This window comes from Anarhichas minor, unplaced genomic scaffold, assembly GCF_050575085.1.
Source record: "Anarhichas minor isolate MPS153535 unplaced genomic scaffold, ASM5057508v1 ptg000080l, whole genome shotgun sequence".
NCBI lineage: Eukaryota > Metazoa > Chordata > Actinopteri > Perciformes > Anarhichadidae > Anarhichas > Anarhichas minor.
The window spans coordinates 1433454-1449520 of record NW_027466526.1 but is presented as its reverse complement, the minus strand read 5'-3'; the positions used below and the strand labels follow the sequence as shown (position 1 = coordinate 1449520).

Here is a 16067-nt window from a genome sequence, read left to right as displayed (position 1 = left end):
GACTGTGAGGCCCTGAAGCTCCTCAAAAGGAGCCAATTGGAGGCACAGACACAAAAGACCCCGATGAGAAGTGCATGCGAGGGCTACAGGGGGATTTCAACTACTACTGAGAGACGAGAGATACACAGTAATGTGTTTAACTACTGCAATATATTTACTTTAATATCAAAGCTGTGGGCTCAGAAGAGCATTGCTGCGAAAATCCCCTCTAACTGATTGTTGTCTTGTGTGTTTTCGATGCATCTCTGGGATTCGAGATAGAGATGCGTCTAACATATGATGGATCAAACGCAGCGTCTACAATACATTCAGATGGCCAGAAGCACAAACCAACACCCAACACTGTCTCAGCTTTGATCCAACAAAAAACGTGAACTAGAAACTGAATCTACGGCCGACTCATACAGTCAATAGCTCATGTGCTGGAACAGTGAGCAGAGGCTAATCTTCATTTGCATTTGACTCCTCTCCACTGTAATATAGATTTCACATGTAACAAATCAATACAAGGAGAGATACTGTTAAAGTCAGATTTTTATGGATTTTCGCATGCTTCATCTTTCAAAAAAAGACAGTGTGCAGTAGGAACAAACCGGACTTTGAACTGAACAAAAAAACAAATCCTTAAGTCATTTGTTTTCAATATATTGGGCTGTCACACAGTTTGAAAATGTGGGAAAGACGATATTAAACTAGGATTGGACTGATCAGCAATTATTTTGCGTGATTTAAAAAATAGTGAGAGATTTAGTGGCAAAATGATGAGTAATTTATTTATTCCATTATTGATAACAATCATAACAACCGATTAATCCCTTTAAACATTAATCAAGGAAAAAAATAGCAAACTGGTTTCAGCTTCTCTTATGAGAGGATTTCATGTTTTTGTGTAAACTATATATCTTTAAGTTTGGGGATTTTTGAATGCAGAAAACATGCTATTTAAATCATCACTTTTGTGATGGTAACTTTTCACGGCTAAAAATACTAAAAGATGAAATGCTAATTATTAGTTGCTATGCAGTAGTTGCAGAGGGTTCCTTAAAACCAAACAATGAGTACTTTACAGATTAAATTTGATTCAATTGTGTTGAAGACATTGTAGGTTATCCCTGCTGACCTTTGGCACAGTGGTGAGTGGGGGAAGAAAACCAGATGGGAAAGGCACGGAGCGAGACAGGGATGAAGAGAGAAGGAGGTAATCTGAATTGTTGGAAAAGAAAGAGACGATGAGGGTGAGAAAGCTGAACGAATGGCTTAAAGGAAGAAAAGGAGAGGAGAGGAGAGGTGATCTGTGGCTGTAATCTGGCTGAGCAGAGCCAACGGAGAAGGGGATAGAGGTTTTTCTGAAAGCCAGCAGGAGGAGGGATTCTGCTTGGCATGTGTTCATGCTGCATCACCTAATGTTTTGCTTCCACAGAATTAAATTCACAAGATGCACCTTCAGAAAGTTCCATAACTTCTCTGGAAAGTTTCCTCTAGATGTTGTTTCTTCATTAAAATAAGTGAAGTTTAACAACAAGAGTAACATCCAAAGTAGGGAAACAAAGTACATTAAAGAGATGTGAAGAGGTTTAAAAAAGGAGAACAAGAAAGAGACAAACAAAGAGGCTGACAAACATACAGTAGGAGAGATGAGGGGGGTTAGTGCTTCAGAAAGCAGGGTCTACGAAATCCCTCCAGATGAGAAGAGACAACACCAATAGAAAACAGATGGAGAGCCAGCTAAATAAGCAGATCTTGAACCTGCAGCTCGCAACACTGGAAACATATGACGCCATGTGAAACAGGGTCAGCTTGATTGTTCTTTATGGCCTCCTCTACCCCCACTAAACCAATGAATCAGTTCTCAAGCAACCAATCAATCACCTAAACTGTCCCCGGAGGCATCTTATTGACTGGAAAGCATACAGCTTTTTGTAGGGCAGCTGTATTTCCTGGACCTGGTACAAGAGATGATGTTATGTTGTCTTGTGACTGATCCGTGAAGTGCTACTCTTTCCTACCAGAAGGATCGTCAGTCCAGATACTGCGGTTTGCAGTCTGTTTCTATGTACAATCACAGCCCTGTTTGGGCTTTGGTTTGTGTGTGTAGTCTGACAATGGGATGTTTTGTGACATTGTAACTACTACTGAAGACACAATTAATGAGCGGTTAACCAATACACAACTTTGCCCCAGATTTTCCACTCACAAACTGTTGAGTCGGTGGAACAAAATCCTCAGATCTGAGGCAGATCTGCATTGGCTCAGCGCTCACAAATCAGCACTGGAGCGATATGTGTGAACTCTTAGAAGGCCCGTGCCGAGAGGCTTGACGATTCCCCGCAGACGCACCCCTGATATCTAACAGGCTAAATATCTGGACCTGTCGGGATTATGTTGGGGAGCTCCACAGCCAATGAGAGAGCAAGACATGGGTTGAGGGAAAACCTGGGGGAGGGGTTGTCTCTAACAATAGGAACTATATTGTTTGTGTTATATTTGTAATACGGTCCAAAATTGTTGTTGCATTTAGAGGAAACAGGCTATGAATAGTACATATATGAGGAAACAGGCTATTTTGTGAACTCTTGTGCCTATGACAACTTTAACAAGCATGACTACAAGGTTCCACAGATTCTTTGAACAAAAAATCATGACATAACATAGTTTGGAGACCAGATATACTACAGGGAGTCCTTCTGGTTAAAGATCCTGTAGTGTCACCGGTTATGCCGTGTGAAAAACACAAGGACTTTAAAAAAAAAAAAAATTACAAGACAGCAAGTCGTGTAATGTGAATCTGAAGACTTTTAAATTTGTGTGGTGTGAATTTGGCTTGAAGGCACCTTGAGGTGAGATTGTTTTGCCTACTTTGGTTTCCAAGGTCAAGAATGAACTTTGAAACTCAACTTTTAAGTCCTTAAAATGTTCAGAAAAATGTAATTTGAACAATGCATTAGCATAACAACTGGACATGACAAGCCCATTTCTAATTCCACTTATCCAAGCTCAGGGTTGCAGGGTGCTTCCAGCTCCATGGGCCTGTTTACAAAAGCTAGCAGGCCAGACTCAGTGGGTCTGAAGTTTGGTGTTTGCCAGTTGAGATAGTTAAAAGTTGTTGAACTGGTGCTGCTGGAAGTTTTAGCAATTGTATTACTGCACTGCTGGTTTCCATGAGGCAGAGGTGCCAATGATGCTGGTAAAGATGATGACAGATGTTTCATTGCTGGTGATGGCGCCAACAGTTGCCATCTGTGATGCATTATGGCACAGTAGTTCCAAGTTAAGAAAAATAAAAAAACAGGGGTGTCAACGAGCAGTATAACTGCAATATAACCAATCCACCTAATCCACTCTACAGCACACACAAACTAACTTGGATAACAAAAGTGCTGAGTTGGGGAAATGTCCAAAATGTCCAAAACAATATGAGGATGCGACATCTTCTTCCATGTTTTTAGTGTGTGAACTACACCTTATTGGGTAAATCTAATGGAGTTTTAAATAATTAAGGTAAAAGAATCAAACCAGACTCCAGAGGAGAATTTAACCACTAAACTAAACCAGTAATATGTCAATCGCAACATTTTTTCAATTGAACTGTTTTCAATTGAAACTGATGGAATGAGGAGATGACACGCCTTAAAAAAAAAATGGTATCAATCAAAGAAAGTCTTGGTTATTTTCCGACATTGTAATTTCTGATGAATTCATATTCAGGCAGTTGACTTAAAAGAAAATAAATATTTTACAGTATTTGCTCAAACAATGTACAATTGTTTGGTGTGGTACACTGGTTTTGTTTGTCGTTCCTGAAAAGAGTTTTCCATAGAGTTGCTGCTCTTACCTTGGTGGGAATGCGTGCCGTCAAGAGGTAAGCTCGGTGAGACGCCAGGGCCTGAAAGAGAGAGAAAGAACAGAGAGAGAATAATGAGTGTGTAGCTGTAAATATACACTCTGACCAACAAGAACAAGGAAATGACAAAGAGCACAGAGAGCTCGCCTGTTGACTCACTCAGATGAAAAGGCTCGTGACTCTAAAACATCTCAGTCAGTGTGGAAAGAAAGAAAAAAACCTGACTATGAGGAGAAAGATTCCTCTCTACTCGAAAACAAACACATAAACAGACAACGACATTTACGGTCTGCTGAGTGAGCCCATTGTCGGTCTGTGTGTTTTTCTTATTTTGTGTCCTTTCTGCCTGCTGAGCAGCCTGGACACCAACTTGCTACTCTTAATCAGAGCACATGTTGCTGCTCTGTGAAGGAACAGTCAAGGCGGCTTGAAGAGGCATAACTGGAATGCATGAACTTGACATTCCTATCCAGACGAGCGGTCTCATTATTCTGGTTTAATGAGATGGTTGCCATTGAATGTGATCCCTACGTAGATATGAAGGGCTCACTCTAAGCTCATGAAAACATAACTGTAATGATGGCAGCTCTACAGAGGGCTGCCTTTACCTTCATGTGTCATGACTGTCTAATACAAAATGAAAACACCCTGGTTGGTAAGCAAATACCATGTGCCTTCATCATCATAGCTGAAACCTCTTGACTCTCGAAGCAAGTCATCTTCATTCGCTTTCCTTTTAACTCTGCACTGACATGCATGCTGGAGTAAAACTGCAATGGCACAAACTGCCCTTCACCGTACGGCTCTGAAGATAAGAAACTTAGGCCTTTTGGTTTTCAATGCTAAGGGTAACGGCCTCAAAGGAAGATATAATAGCCGTGGATGAAACAGGGAACATGAGGATATAATGGAGAAAGAAAAAAAAGCTGGTTTAGAGTAGATGAGAAATGCAAAAAGAAGCTTGAAAGGAAATGAGAAACGGCAGCAGAGAGACACGTGCGAGCGAGAGAGAAGGTTAAAAAAGCAGGAGAGAAAATATAAGACGTGCAGAGGGGAGCCAGGCATTACAAACAAGTCCTTGATAAACAATGACTGGTATGAAAGAAGAAAAAGAGGTGAAGAGAGAAAACAAGATGAAGGAAAGTCTTTAAACTGCCACAATCTGTTTGAAACAACCTCAAAAATGAAAAAGGATGACAGTGTGTCCTAGCCCTCTGTGGCTCAGCTCCACAGGCAGGGTCTGTGTGCTTTGATGTGATGGAGGCGGACAGGCAGGACGGTGTGACCAAAGATAACCTCTCCTAAAGAGCACCAGTCACCACTGCTACGATCAACTCTCCCTGTTCTGTACCGCAGCTCTCGTTCACGTACTATGTGCGTGCAGATATGCTGGTGATGGAATCGCCTAGTTTCAAAGATAACTACATGACGAAGGTCTCATTTTGATAGGTTTGGACATCAGTTATTTTGGACCTATGGCAGAGACTTAAAAGTCAGGATATCTCGACCTCTGGTGCACAGATTTTGACCATTTGAGTTGTCTTAATGTAGGTGCAATAACAAATCGCTGGAGTGGCCCTTTAAAGCAGTATTATAATCCGGCTCCCCATTCATTTGTCAGATGTCTTTTTAGCAATGTTGCTCTGTCACCAGCCCTCAACAGTCACTTTGGTGAAAACAATGTTATCATAATAGATAGAAACTATTGTCAAACCTTTGAAAGTAAGTTCAAAGGTGTAATAAACAAGAATCATCCAGCAATCATATTTTATACTGTAGTATTGTATCGAGAACAGTGGTCAGTAAGTATGTAGGATGGAGTTCTGCAGTCTGAATGACCTCAGAAGTTGTGGGAATAAGAGTTTGGCTGCATAGCTTTGAAGTTGGGTGACATAAAAAGGCCTTCGGCTGTGTGACCCTATACACCTTTCTCCTTTTTATTTGCCATAGAGGGAAGCCTTGCCTGTGTGTGTCTGACGCCATAAAGTCGTGGTTTTAGTTCTTAACAATATGTTTGGTAAAAAACACCACATCAGTTGGTTTCCAGTAGCTGAATAGCTTCAGCTGCAGTCCGAACCAGTAATGGCCAAGAACCTGCTGACTCTGAGGGGAGGGGGAGGTACCAACTGACCAACTGAGCTTCATGGTTTCTGTACGGTCTAGAGAGGGAAGTAAATCAATTAATACTTAGATAATCAACCAATGCATTCAAGGACACTTGTATCGCTGGCTAAACTAGTTTGTTGCACTTTATAACTTGTTCAAGCTGTTTTTCATCCTCCCATCCTCCTGCTGTCAATGCATGACTACCCCCCCCCCCCCCACCCTGCACTCTGTGAGTGGACAAAGCCATGACACGCCCCTGTGTCATAACCCCCCTCCTCTCTGTCACTGCCCCCCTATCTCTCTCTCTCTCTCTCTCTCTCTCTCTCTCTGTGTTTTAAGTGAACTTGAAGCCTTGAGCCTTCCCATTAGCCAATGATTTCACAGCGACCACCAACCCGCTTCAGCTCCACTCAGCCAACCAGATGGCAGCAGCATTGGAGCATGTCTACAAGACCAGAGAGAGCATCTGCTATTCTCTCTCTCTCTCTCTCTCTCTCTCTCTCTCTCTCTCTCTGTATCACAGACACACACACACACAGCTCTGTTACTTCAGAGCCAAATCATTTAAGAATGAGAATTTGACTCATGCTTCTCTGATACATTTTTTTCATTATTTTATATTAATAATATAATATAATTTATTAAACAGAATACACAACACACTAATTTAATCTTCTTCACACACCACACACACACACACACACACACACACACACACACACACACACACACACACACACACACACACACACACACACACACACACACACACACACACACACACACACACACACACACACACACACACACACACAGCACTGTGCAGTCCATTCATAGTATTATAGTACCATTCCCAGATTGTATTTTTTCCTGTCAAACTGTAAACCCCACCTGCCTCCCTCCAATTGACCCAACTCACATGTGCACAATCACACATTGCGTTACTATGGCAACAGCTAGCCCATACTGCACACACACACACACACACACTCACACACACACTGATAGACACTCACTCACACATGAAAGAAGCACGCTACAGTGCCAAGCCTTGCTTGAGAATGTCAATGAGTTTCCACTGCCCTAAACAACATTCACGCTGGTTTACAGTCATGCTGAATCTCTGTAGGAACCGAAGCAACACAGAGAAGTGTTTCATCTGCAGTCATTAAGCTGTGGTAGCACTCAGCCACAGGAAACCTACCCCCACCAAAGATGCCGTTATTCATCCATCATGTCTCGGGGTGCATTCGCACTTCATTATGTCTATCCATGACACTGTTTCACATGTATTTGTTTGGGTGAGAGCGAGCAATGTCTTTAAAAACTCCAACAAACATCATCAGAAATGCGAGATACAAATGATTCCAATGTTTGACCACCCCTGAGGTATGCTTGTTTTATCTTGTTGGTAATTCAACAATTAATAAACAATATATTTGCCAGATGAATCAGGTATTCCCCTTCATTCTGCTTGTGTACTTGCAACCTCTGTGGTTGGTTTGACATTATGAAACATACAATTTTCTAACTGATAGATAGACAGGAAGAATAATATCCCCCTCATATCTGTCAGTCAAATGTGAAGCAGCAGCAGCAGCTAAAGAACGGAAACAGAGAGCCTGGCTCTGTCCACAGGTAACCCAATCCACCAATGAGCAGCTCTAAAGCGCACTAATGAACACATCATCTGTTTAACCAGTACAAAAACTAAACTGTGCATGACAAATTGCACTTTAATGGAGCACTTTTATGACAAATTGCACTTTAATGGAGCTGAAGGAAAAGACAGACATGGGAGTGAGATACATCTTCTCGTCTAATTCTCGGCAAGAGAGCTGATAAGCAGTGTTCCCAAAATGACCACCTATTCCTTTAAAATCAAAAAAGTTGCAGCTTGAATAAGTACAAAAATGATAAGATTTGTTAATTATACAATTGGTGAGTTATTGATTAATCACTTGGATCTTGGTGGACATTTCAAAACCAAAAAATTTAAAATAGATTTATTGTTTAGGAACTTAATCATCTGTTGACTCATGAACACAAATAGCAAAGTGGAAAAAGCAACCCAGCCACAATTCCATTCATCCCCACACCGCTGCTGACACAGACTCTTTATTGCATAACTAATCCCAGTATGTCCTGCACGTGTGTGTGTGTGTGTGTGTGTGTGTGCAACATTAATGAGTCATGATATGCTGGCTGCAAACTAAAAATGTCAACGCAGCATGTAGTGTGAGAGTAGTTTTAGGGATCTGCAGAAAAAGAGACAGAGAGAAATAGAATGAGAGATAGAGACAGAGAGAGAGAGAGAGATCGGCCATTGAGACAAGACAAGTGGACACCAGAGAGACGGAGCGTGAGCCAGTGAGAGAAGGAGAGGCGGTTGAAGGGCAATGTGAAATGACTTAATAGATTCTAAGTGCTGTTTTGCTGATAAGGAGCCAAGATTTAAATCAAATCAGAGGGGAAGATATTTAATGAAGGGAAGTGTTTAAAAGCCGTTTCATCTCTGATAAAACCAATAGATGACCCCATCTTAGCTTTTAATGCACTTAAAATCAATCAGCTCAACATTTGTCCGATGCAGTGCATTTCTCTCCTCCTCTTACCCGGCATATCTCTGCTTTTCCCTCCTACCGCTTAATCTCTTAATGTCCTCATCCTTCTTGGCTCTAATGCTGTATTTTTAACAATTGCCTAAAAGCATACTTACACTACATGATGACAGAAGGTTCCAAATGCTAAAAAAGGACCACGATGCTCTAATGTCTGTATGAGACTGTATGTTGAGGATTGTATGACCAATAGAGGATAATCGAACCATCAGTGCACAGAAAAATCCATTCTGTGAAAGAAGAAAAATGCTCAGTGGTTGTTTTTTTTCTTCCGCTCCATTCTTGCTCTCTCCGTCTTCCTTATCTCAAATTGGATGCCAGGTGGACTGCACCATGAAGAAATGCATTCTGTACATGAGGTACAGTCATCACACAACATACTAACAGATTTTAAAATGTAACCTGAAATATTTCTTTCTATAATTTCATTCTCGTAGTGTTTCCTACCGTACCGTCTTTCTGTTCTCTTCTAGTATATACAGTACATACTCTCTGGATATATGCATATGTTGCATGGGCTTGTATGTGTGGTGTGTGGGTGAATGTATTCAAAAGATGAGGCCTGTGTATATCTGGAGACAAAGGAGCAGAAGAAACACACACACACACACACACACACCACACACACACACACAGTCCCGCTTTTATCTTTGAGTAATCAGGGATGGTGTAACTCAGTGTAACAGAAGAGAAAGACTCTCGATGCTGCTGCTCAACAGGCGAACATACAGCAGCAAAAAGTATCATTTGCAAGTCCATGCAGTTGAGGTGAGATTTATGCTGATCAGACATGTTTTCAAACTGTATTTCTTGGTTTTGCCACAGTAACTTTAGGAAGGATTAACTGGTTGGTTTTGACAAACGTCTGGTTAACCGGCCCACCTCCTTAAAGAGCAGCGCACGGCATTTGCTCTTTATATTGTTATTAAATTGCCGTGCTTTTCGACCTGGGCTGCTTGGTAATTGTTAGCACAACACGTTGCTGCGGTTGTTGCTGTTCTCTCTCTATTAAGCTCTGTTCGGGTTTGTCACATTTTGGATGAGGTCTAACTATCCTCGCGTCTCCTTCGGATCGTCTTTCTCTACTTTTTGCCCGGGTCCATTTCATGAAGACCTCTACTGCAAGGCAAGGATAAAACTAGACCAGTTTATGTATACAGTACAGTACTGTGTGTAAGTTACTCAGCAGCATCTTGTATTAACTTTTAACTAACCTCTGCCAGTCTCAAAACTGTACCATACACATGGCCATCAAATCTGTCCAAACATCCCGAGAATGACCCCGAGCACAATTTAAGATGTTAATCCCCTCAGCTGCAGAGGAAGCCCACTCTTATGTTTTCCTGCCATACGCCTGCAGTGGGAATTGGCTCCGAAGCCAGATTGGCTTTTCTGAGACGATAACGAGGGAAAGCTGAGATAGAACCTCAATCGGGCTGAGACAGGAAAGATCACCACGGTGAGAACAGCTCTGAGGCCAGCTTGAACTTAATCTGCTCCAGAAAACAAGCCTCCTCACCTCTCTAAACTCAGGCAGAGAATTCATTTGTTTTACAATACATTGATTCTCCCGGCCAAGACCAGCTGCTGACAGTGCAGCTGAGGTCTAGTCCTGTAAACTCGCGCTGCACCAAAACCACAGAGCAATGGGAGTATGTAGTACTTTTTCATAGTACAGCACGGTTCAGGGATAGAACAGCTAACATGGTGTACAGTCTGGTCTTCTTTCTGCAGTCTCAGACAAGACAAAAATCATGGCATGATTGTCTGGACACTTCTACAAATACAATAAAACACTAACACAACAGCCACGAGACAGTGTGGTGGTCTGTTTGCAGCATCCTTACACGGCAAGTATAAAGTATAATCGTTATAATAGTTTAATCAGAAACAAGAAAGTAAATAGCACTCACTGCTTAGGGAGCACAACTGCTTAATAATGGAACACTTTTCTAGCGAAGAGTCTCCAGATAGACAAGCTGCTCATCATTTTTACGTTCCACCTTTTTTTCTCCCTTCAAATTATGGATCTCCCATTTTGGAGCAAACCATTCTCAGTAGTGCAAATCCTCCCCGCAGCGCACCGGCAGCCATGGAGAGAATTAAGAGGGGCATCAATCTTCTTTTATCGCTGCCCTGCTCATCGTTATGTGTTCTACTGCTCAGGGGATGAGCGTGGCGGGGAACAAAGGCGGCCGACAGTGGTACTTCCTGAACTGATTTGATTGGCTGGTCTCATCAGACCACAGCTGCAGCGAGCTGAGGCATGAATAAATGTGGTGTCTGATTATGTTAAATTTCATGTTTTACTTCCTTTTTTTTGATTTTTATTGCCTCTTGCTTGTGTTGTTTTTCGGTCAGAACACAAAGTGTCTGCGGATATGCACAATGTGTTGAATAATGAATGAGACATAATGTACGTTTGATGGAAACACTTTGGATCCTATAAGATTCGCATTCAGCTGCTGATAATTTGTCTTCTGAGTGAAAATAAAATCCTTCTTTCTCACAGAATTGGGAACAATCAATCACAGTAATTCAATATGTTTTACCGTATATGCATAATCTCTAAATGCTGCCTGTAAATCAGTGCCTCACTAACACGCTTCAGTCAATGTGTCTCACACAACACAACTGAGGCTGAGCAAGTGTTCAAAGGGCCGGGCAGAGGGATTAAACGATTGTGCTTCCAGATTAGGATTATAGTCCAGGTTGGCAGGACGCCCTCCAACACTGGATAGATATCAGGGTTTTTAGAAGCTGGACTCTGGTGGGAGTGATAGGGCGTGGTTCCTCTTTTAACAGTGTCAGCCTGCAGGGCGTCCTCTAAGAACCCTGTGTGTGTTTAGCTTACAGAGATAAGGAATATTCATTCACAAGGGTTCATTCATTCATCAGCATGGCAGCCAGACACAATGGGGAGAAGGTGTGTGTGTGTGTGTGTGTGTGTGTGTGTGTGTGTGTGTGTAGCTATGTGATGGTGAGCCAAGGTTTCTGGGTAAATAGGATCACTGTAGACCACAGGGATGAAAAAGTGAGACAGAAAAAAAAAAAAACAGAGCAGGGTTACTATTTTTACAAGTCCAGCAACAAAGAAAACCAACGTGGAAAGTAAAACACAGTGCTTTGTCAAGGTATGACAGAGAGAGAGAGAGAGAGAGAGAGAGAGAGAGAGAGAGAGAGAGAGAGAGAGAGAGAGACGAAGAAGAAGAAAGCAATGACTGAGACAAAGGCAGAGCAGGGAGAGAGGAGGAGGGAGGAGGGGGATTTCGTTCTGGGTTTGTGTCGGCATTACCCATGGCTTCCCTCTGGAGCGGGTAGATAACATCAGTCAGCACTACTAACGCACACACAAACACACTCAGTGCTGAACACTGATTTTAATGATAAAAACACAATTAGTGTGGTTTAGATCATGAACGATAATCCCCCCCCATGAGTGAGGCAAATATCCTCTCATGATTAGATTTATATAATCAAAGTAAAAATGACCAAAAGGAGACGTATTATGTAAAACTAACACTGTGTTTCCTGTCAGAAGTCAAAAAGGGACGCTATGCATTTTAGAGGAATCAGAAAAACAGAAAACCTGAGAATGGGTCAAGTACCTGAAATTGTGTGGATCCTGCTTTAGTGGAAGCACGAAGTAGAACAATAACAAAACATTTGAAGAGGAAGGCACTGTTTTCCCCCAATTCAGCAAAACAGTGTTGAGGAAATGTGTTATATTTCATGGAGTCAGGGTCATAAAACATCAATACCAGTTCAACATATTGCTGATCCGTCAAAATCCACACTCACGATGAGCACAAAGACCCAGAACACAATGAGCACCACAGGGAGGGCATATCCTTTACAATGTACTCTGTTATATGAGAGTTGAACCCACCATACTATGATGATAAAAAAAATATAAAACAATCATATGAAATAAAACAATAAAATTAAATAAAATAGAACAATGTAGGAAAAGGGTAGAAGGTTAGCAGTTTGCAGAAGGCAACGACAAAAGTAGTAATGCAACATCGACTGCAAGGACGCCATAAAAACCAACCGTGCGGCAAAAAACACATGAGAGCGCAGGTTGGGAAGTCTGCCACAGAGTCCTTGAAGGCAGAGACAAACTGTCCATTATCATACACATAACTCCACAATCCTCTGATCTGTATCGATCTGGTTTGAAACTCACGGTCTGAATAATCCTTAAGATTGAAAACGTGGGTTTAAAGTCTCATCCAGGCGACACAAATGACAAGCAAGCTGCTCTGGAGGAGATTCATTATTCTTATTTTTTTATCACTCTGGCTTGAGTGTTTTGACAGAAAACATCACATTGATTAGGCTCGATTGTTCTTGTCGCTGTTTACTATGACATAGTGCACAAATGTCATTATCATCCAATCAATGCTGATTGTTGTCTGTGACCTACAAACCTCATTCAATTACACCCGACGAGAGCGGACCGACACTGTACCAACCAGGGCATTGCACTATAACACCCAGCAGCAACTTTTCCCACAGTATGACCAAAACGGTGCTCACCAGGGACAGGGCCAGTCAGACCAGTTCAGCATGGTCACATGTAGAAAACGCGCAGATAAGACATTCATTGTTCAAAAAGAGCACCATGAAGTAACAAGACCTTATTTTACACATCTCATCCAGCAGTTGAATCCAAACATATTGGAAGTCAGTACTGTATTATAAAACCAAACCTATCAAGCCAACGACCTGAGGCAGGGTCAATTATATTACTAAGACCGTCTGAGTGACAATGACCCTGACCTATGAGGTAATGAAGATGAATGACTGTGGGCGGTGCTTGCGTGGAGCCAGGCTCTGTGGCTGGTTTAATATCTCTCCAGGGAGGCTTTTTGTAGGGCGTTGTGGACTGGAAACATGCTAAGCCTTGCTATTAAAAAAAAAAAATCCCCATTCAGCTTGGTGGAGAGCAATACAACACAGAGTGAGACTGATAGATACTCAGCCTCTAAAGTGTGACGGCGAGTGAGCAGACTATAGGACATAATGAGCATGTTCAACCTTCTTCTGAGACGGGCCACACTGGGAGTGTTTTTTCTCTCACACACATTATTGACAAGAAGTTACATGATGCATACACACCGCTGTAAGCTGTGGTCATTTCAAGTAAATATACAACAGAGACGCTTCTTCAAGCGTTGTTAAAATATTGTTGTGGAAATAATCGTTTCATTCTGGACTTTCGCTGGGAAGGTTTGCATCTTCTGTGCTCTGTTTACTTTTATGGTGAAGTAATTTTGCTGTTTAGTGAATGTATTGATATTGCTTTATTTATATTCATATTAATTTCATGCATAAATCTAATTATAAGAGAGGTTTATTTGAGGCATGTGTGTGACTAGCCTTCCATGTAGCTAGTAGCGATGGAGTGCACTGTGGAGACCATGTTCACGGATGTGGAGCTTTTTATGCATGGCTGTGCATTGTGCTCTCTTTTCGTTCTTCACTTTCTCCAGGAAGGCAAAGAGAGCACTGATGAAAGAGAGACACTGTAAATGGCTTGTTGCTCTACAACTGCTGGGAGGTCATGCTGCTGCCATGTCTGCTGCTTTGCAATAAAGTGCTTAGTAGTGCTCACTATCTCTTAAGCAGCCTATGTCAGGGACGAGCTAGGATTACAGGTCAAACACTCCAAGACATTTCCACCGTTCAGGCTCTCCACACACGGAGCGGAGGAGAGACAGGTGAAGTGAAGATAACGACGTCGGTACTGGTTACAAACAGGCTCAATAGTGAACGACATGCTAACGTGCTGATTAACGTGTTGTTTTGTTTCTATCTGTGTTAGACCAGAGAATATATATGTCAAAACAGATCAGTGATGCTCTTTTGTCCAACTTGTCCTCGGTGAAGTTTGCCGGAAGTGATGAGCGTTCTATGGTGTGTGAGCTCTGTTTAAAATTCTACATTGTTTGTCAGCAACCAATCATATGATAACTTAGGAATGCAGTTAACACAGCAGTGATCATTTTGACCACGTCAGCTTTAAAACTGACGTATCATATCAATCATATAAAGTGCTGTGAATCTAATTTACACAGATATGAAGAGTGGTTCATGTGGATTTCAAAAAGTAACAGATAAATATTTAAAGAAAGTTTAAAGAAACGTTAAAGTGTTGGTGTTTTGTTACCTTGTAGGGCTGTATTTTTTTTAAATAAGAAAATGAGGCTTTACTATTCAGTAACTTGCAAAATGAAACAAAACCAACAAACAAAAAAAGAATTGTAACATTGTTGTGATATCGCCCACTGCTAGCTGATAACAGTCCTGGGAACTGTGGTCCTTAACCGGCTCAATCAGCTAAATCCGTCCCAAACATTTTCAGAAACCAAACCACTCAGAAGGAGGCTGAAAATAACTGTCTGATAGCATGTTGTGGATGCTCGGTGCGCTAAGATTAGACTCCCTGACTAACCTAAACCAGCATCTGCTACTCTGACAGCTCTAGTTGAACTGGTCACAGTATGACACAGCAAATGAGCCTCAAGTTGAGAAGAGTCACTGTGAGGCGTTTTTTAGGATCTTTCATCCTATTTGATATGCAATCACACAACACATTGCTCTGTTTGATTAGAGAAGTGCACCTAATGAGACTATTTCAGACTGAGGACACTAAATGTTTAAATATCTATTTTTCAAACATTTGCTGATTCCAGCTTCTGAAGATTTGTGGAACACCTTTATTGAATCATTTAGATGTTAAGAGAAAACCAGATGAATAATGTTCTCATGATGCCACCGTCAGCGCCACATGTATCCTTCTTTTTGAGTATATTCTGTCTTCTGTTATTTAGTATACATAACAGTATTGTGCAAACTTGAATTGTTACATTTATAAGTAAGAAAATCATTAATTCATTTTCTGTTTAAACTGAATCCTCTTCATTATTTTAAAGTAAAACATCACGTTAAATTGCAATAGTAAATGTAATTGCCAGAGTCTAATATGGTCCATTTAACAACACATAAATCATCAAAGACCACACTATACAGTCACCGAGGTACAGTCTATACTGTACTCAGCAGGGAAATGGTGACCTGTTTGACACTTTTTGTCTGCCTGGTTAGCTCTGAACGCCCCCCAAATTATGATAATAGTCACCACCACAGCATATATGGTCAGACACACAGAGAACCTTCAAGCAGAGTTAACTGTTTAATAGAAACAATGATTATGTGCCAAACAGCATTATAATAGTTTGAACTCGGGCCGAACCTCGATTAAAGGACAAAGAAAAGTGCTTTTGTGTCCTCTCAACCAAGCAAAGGTTTAAATGCATACTGTATGTGTGGTTTTTGTCACTCTGCTCTAACCACAAATCCCAAAATACAAAAACCCACTGAATGACTTTGAGGAAAAAAAGAAAAGAGGAGGGAAAGAAAGATTAACCATGAAGACACTTTGAAGGCACAGAACAGAGAAAAGAAATGCTCTCCACGGAATTGTAAACTTT

General features: G+C 41.4%; 1 protein-coding gene across 1 annotated transcript in view; it reads right to left on the bottom strand.

Moving 5' to 3' along the window:
• LOC142938204 (F-actin-uncapping protein LRRC16A-like) overlaps window positions 1-16067 on the bottom strand; it is a 62099-nt gene that overhangs the window by 36182 nt on the left and 9850 nt on the right. Inside the window, exon 3 of the mRNA XM_076081459.1 lies at window positions 3833-3883. Within this exon, the coding sequence (XP_075937574.1) occupies window positions 3833-3883 (51 nt within the window). The remainder of the gene's footprint in view (window positions 1-3832; window positions 3884-16067) is intronic.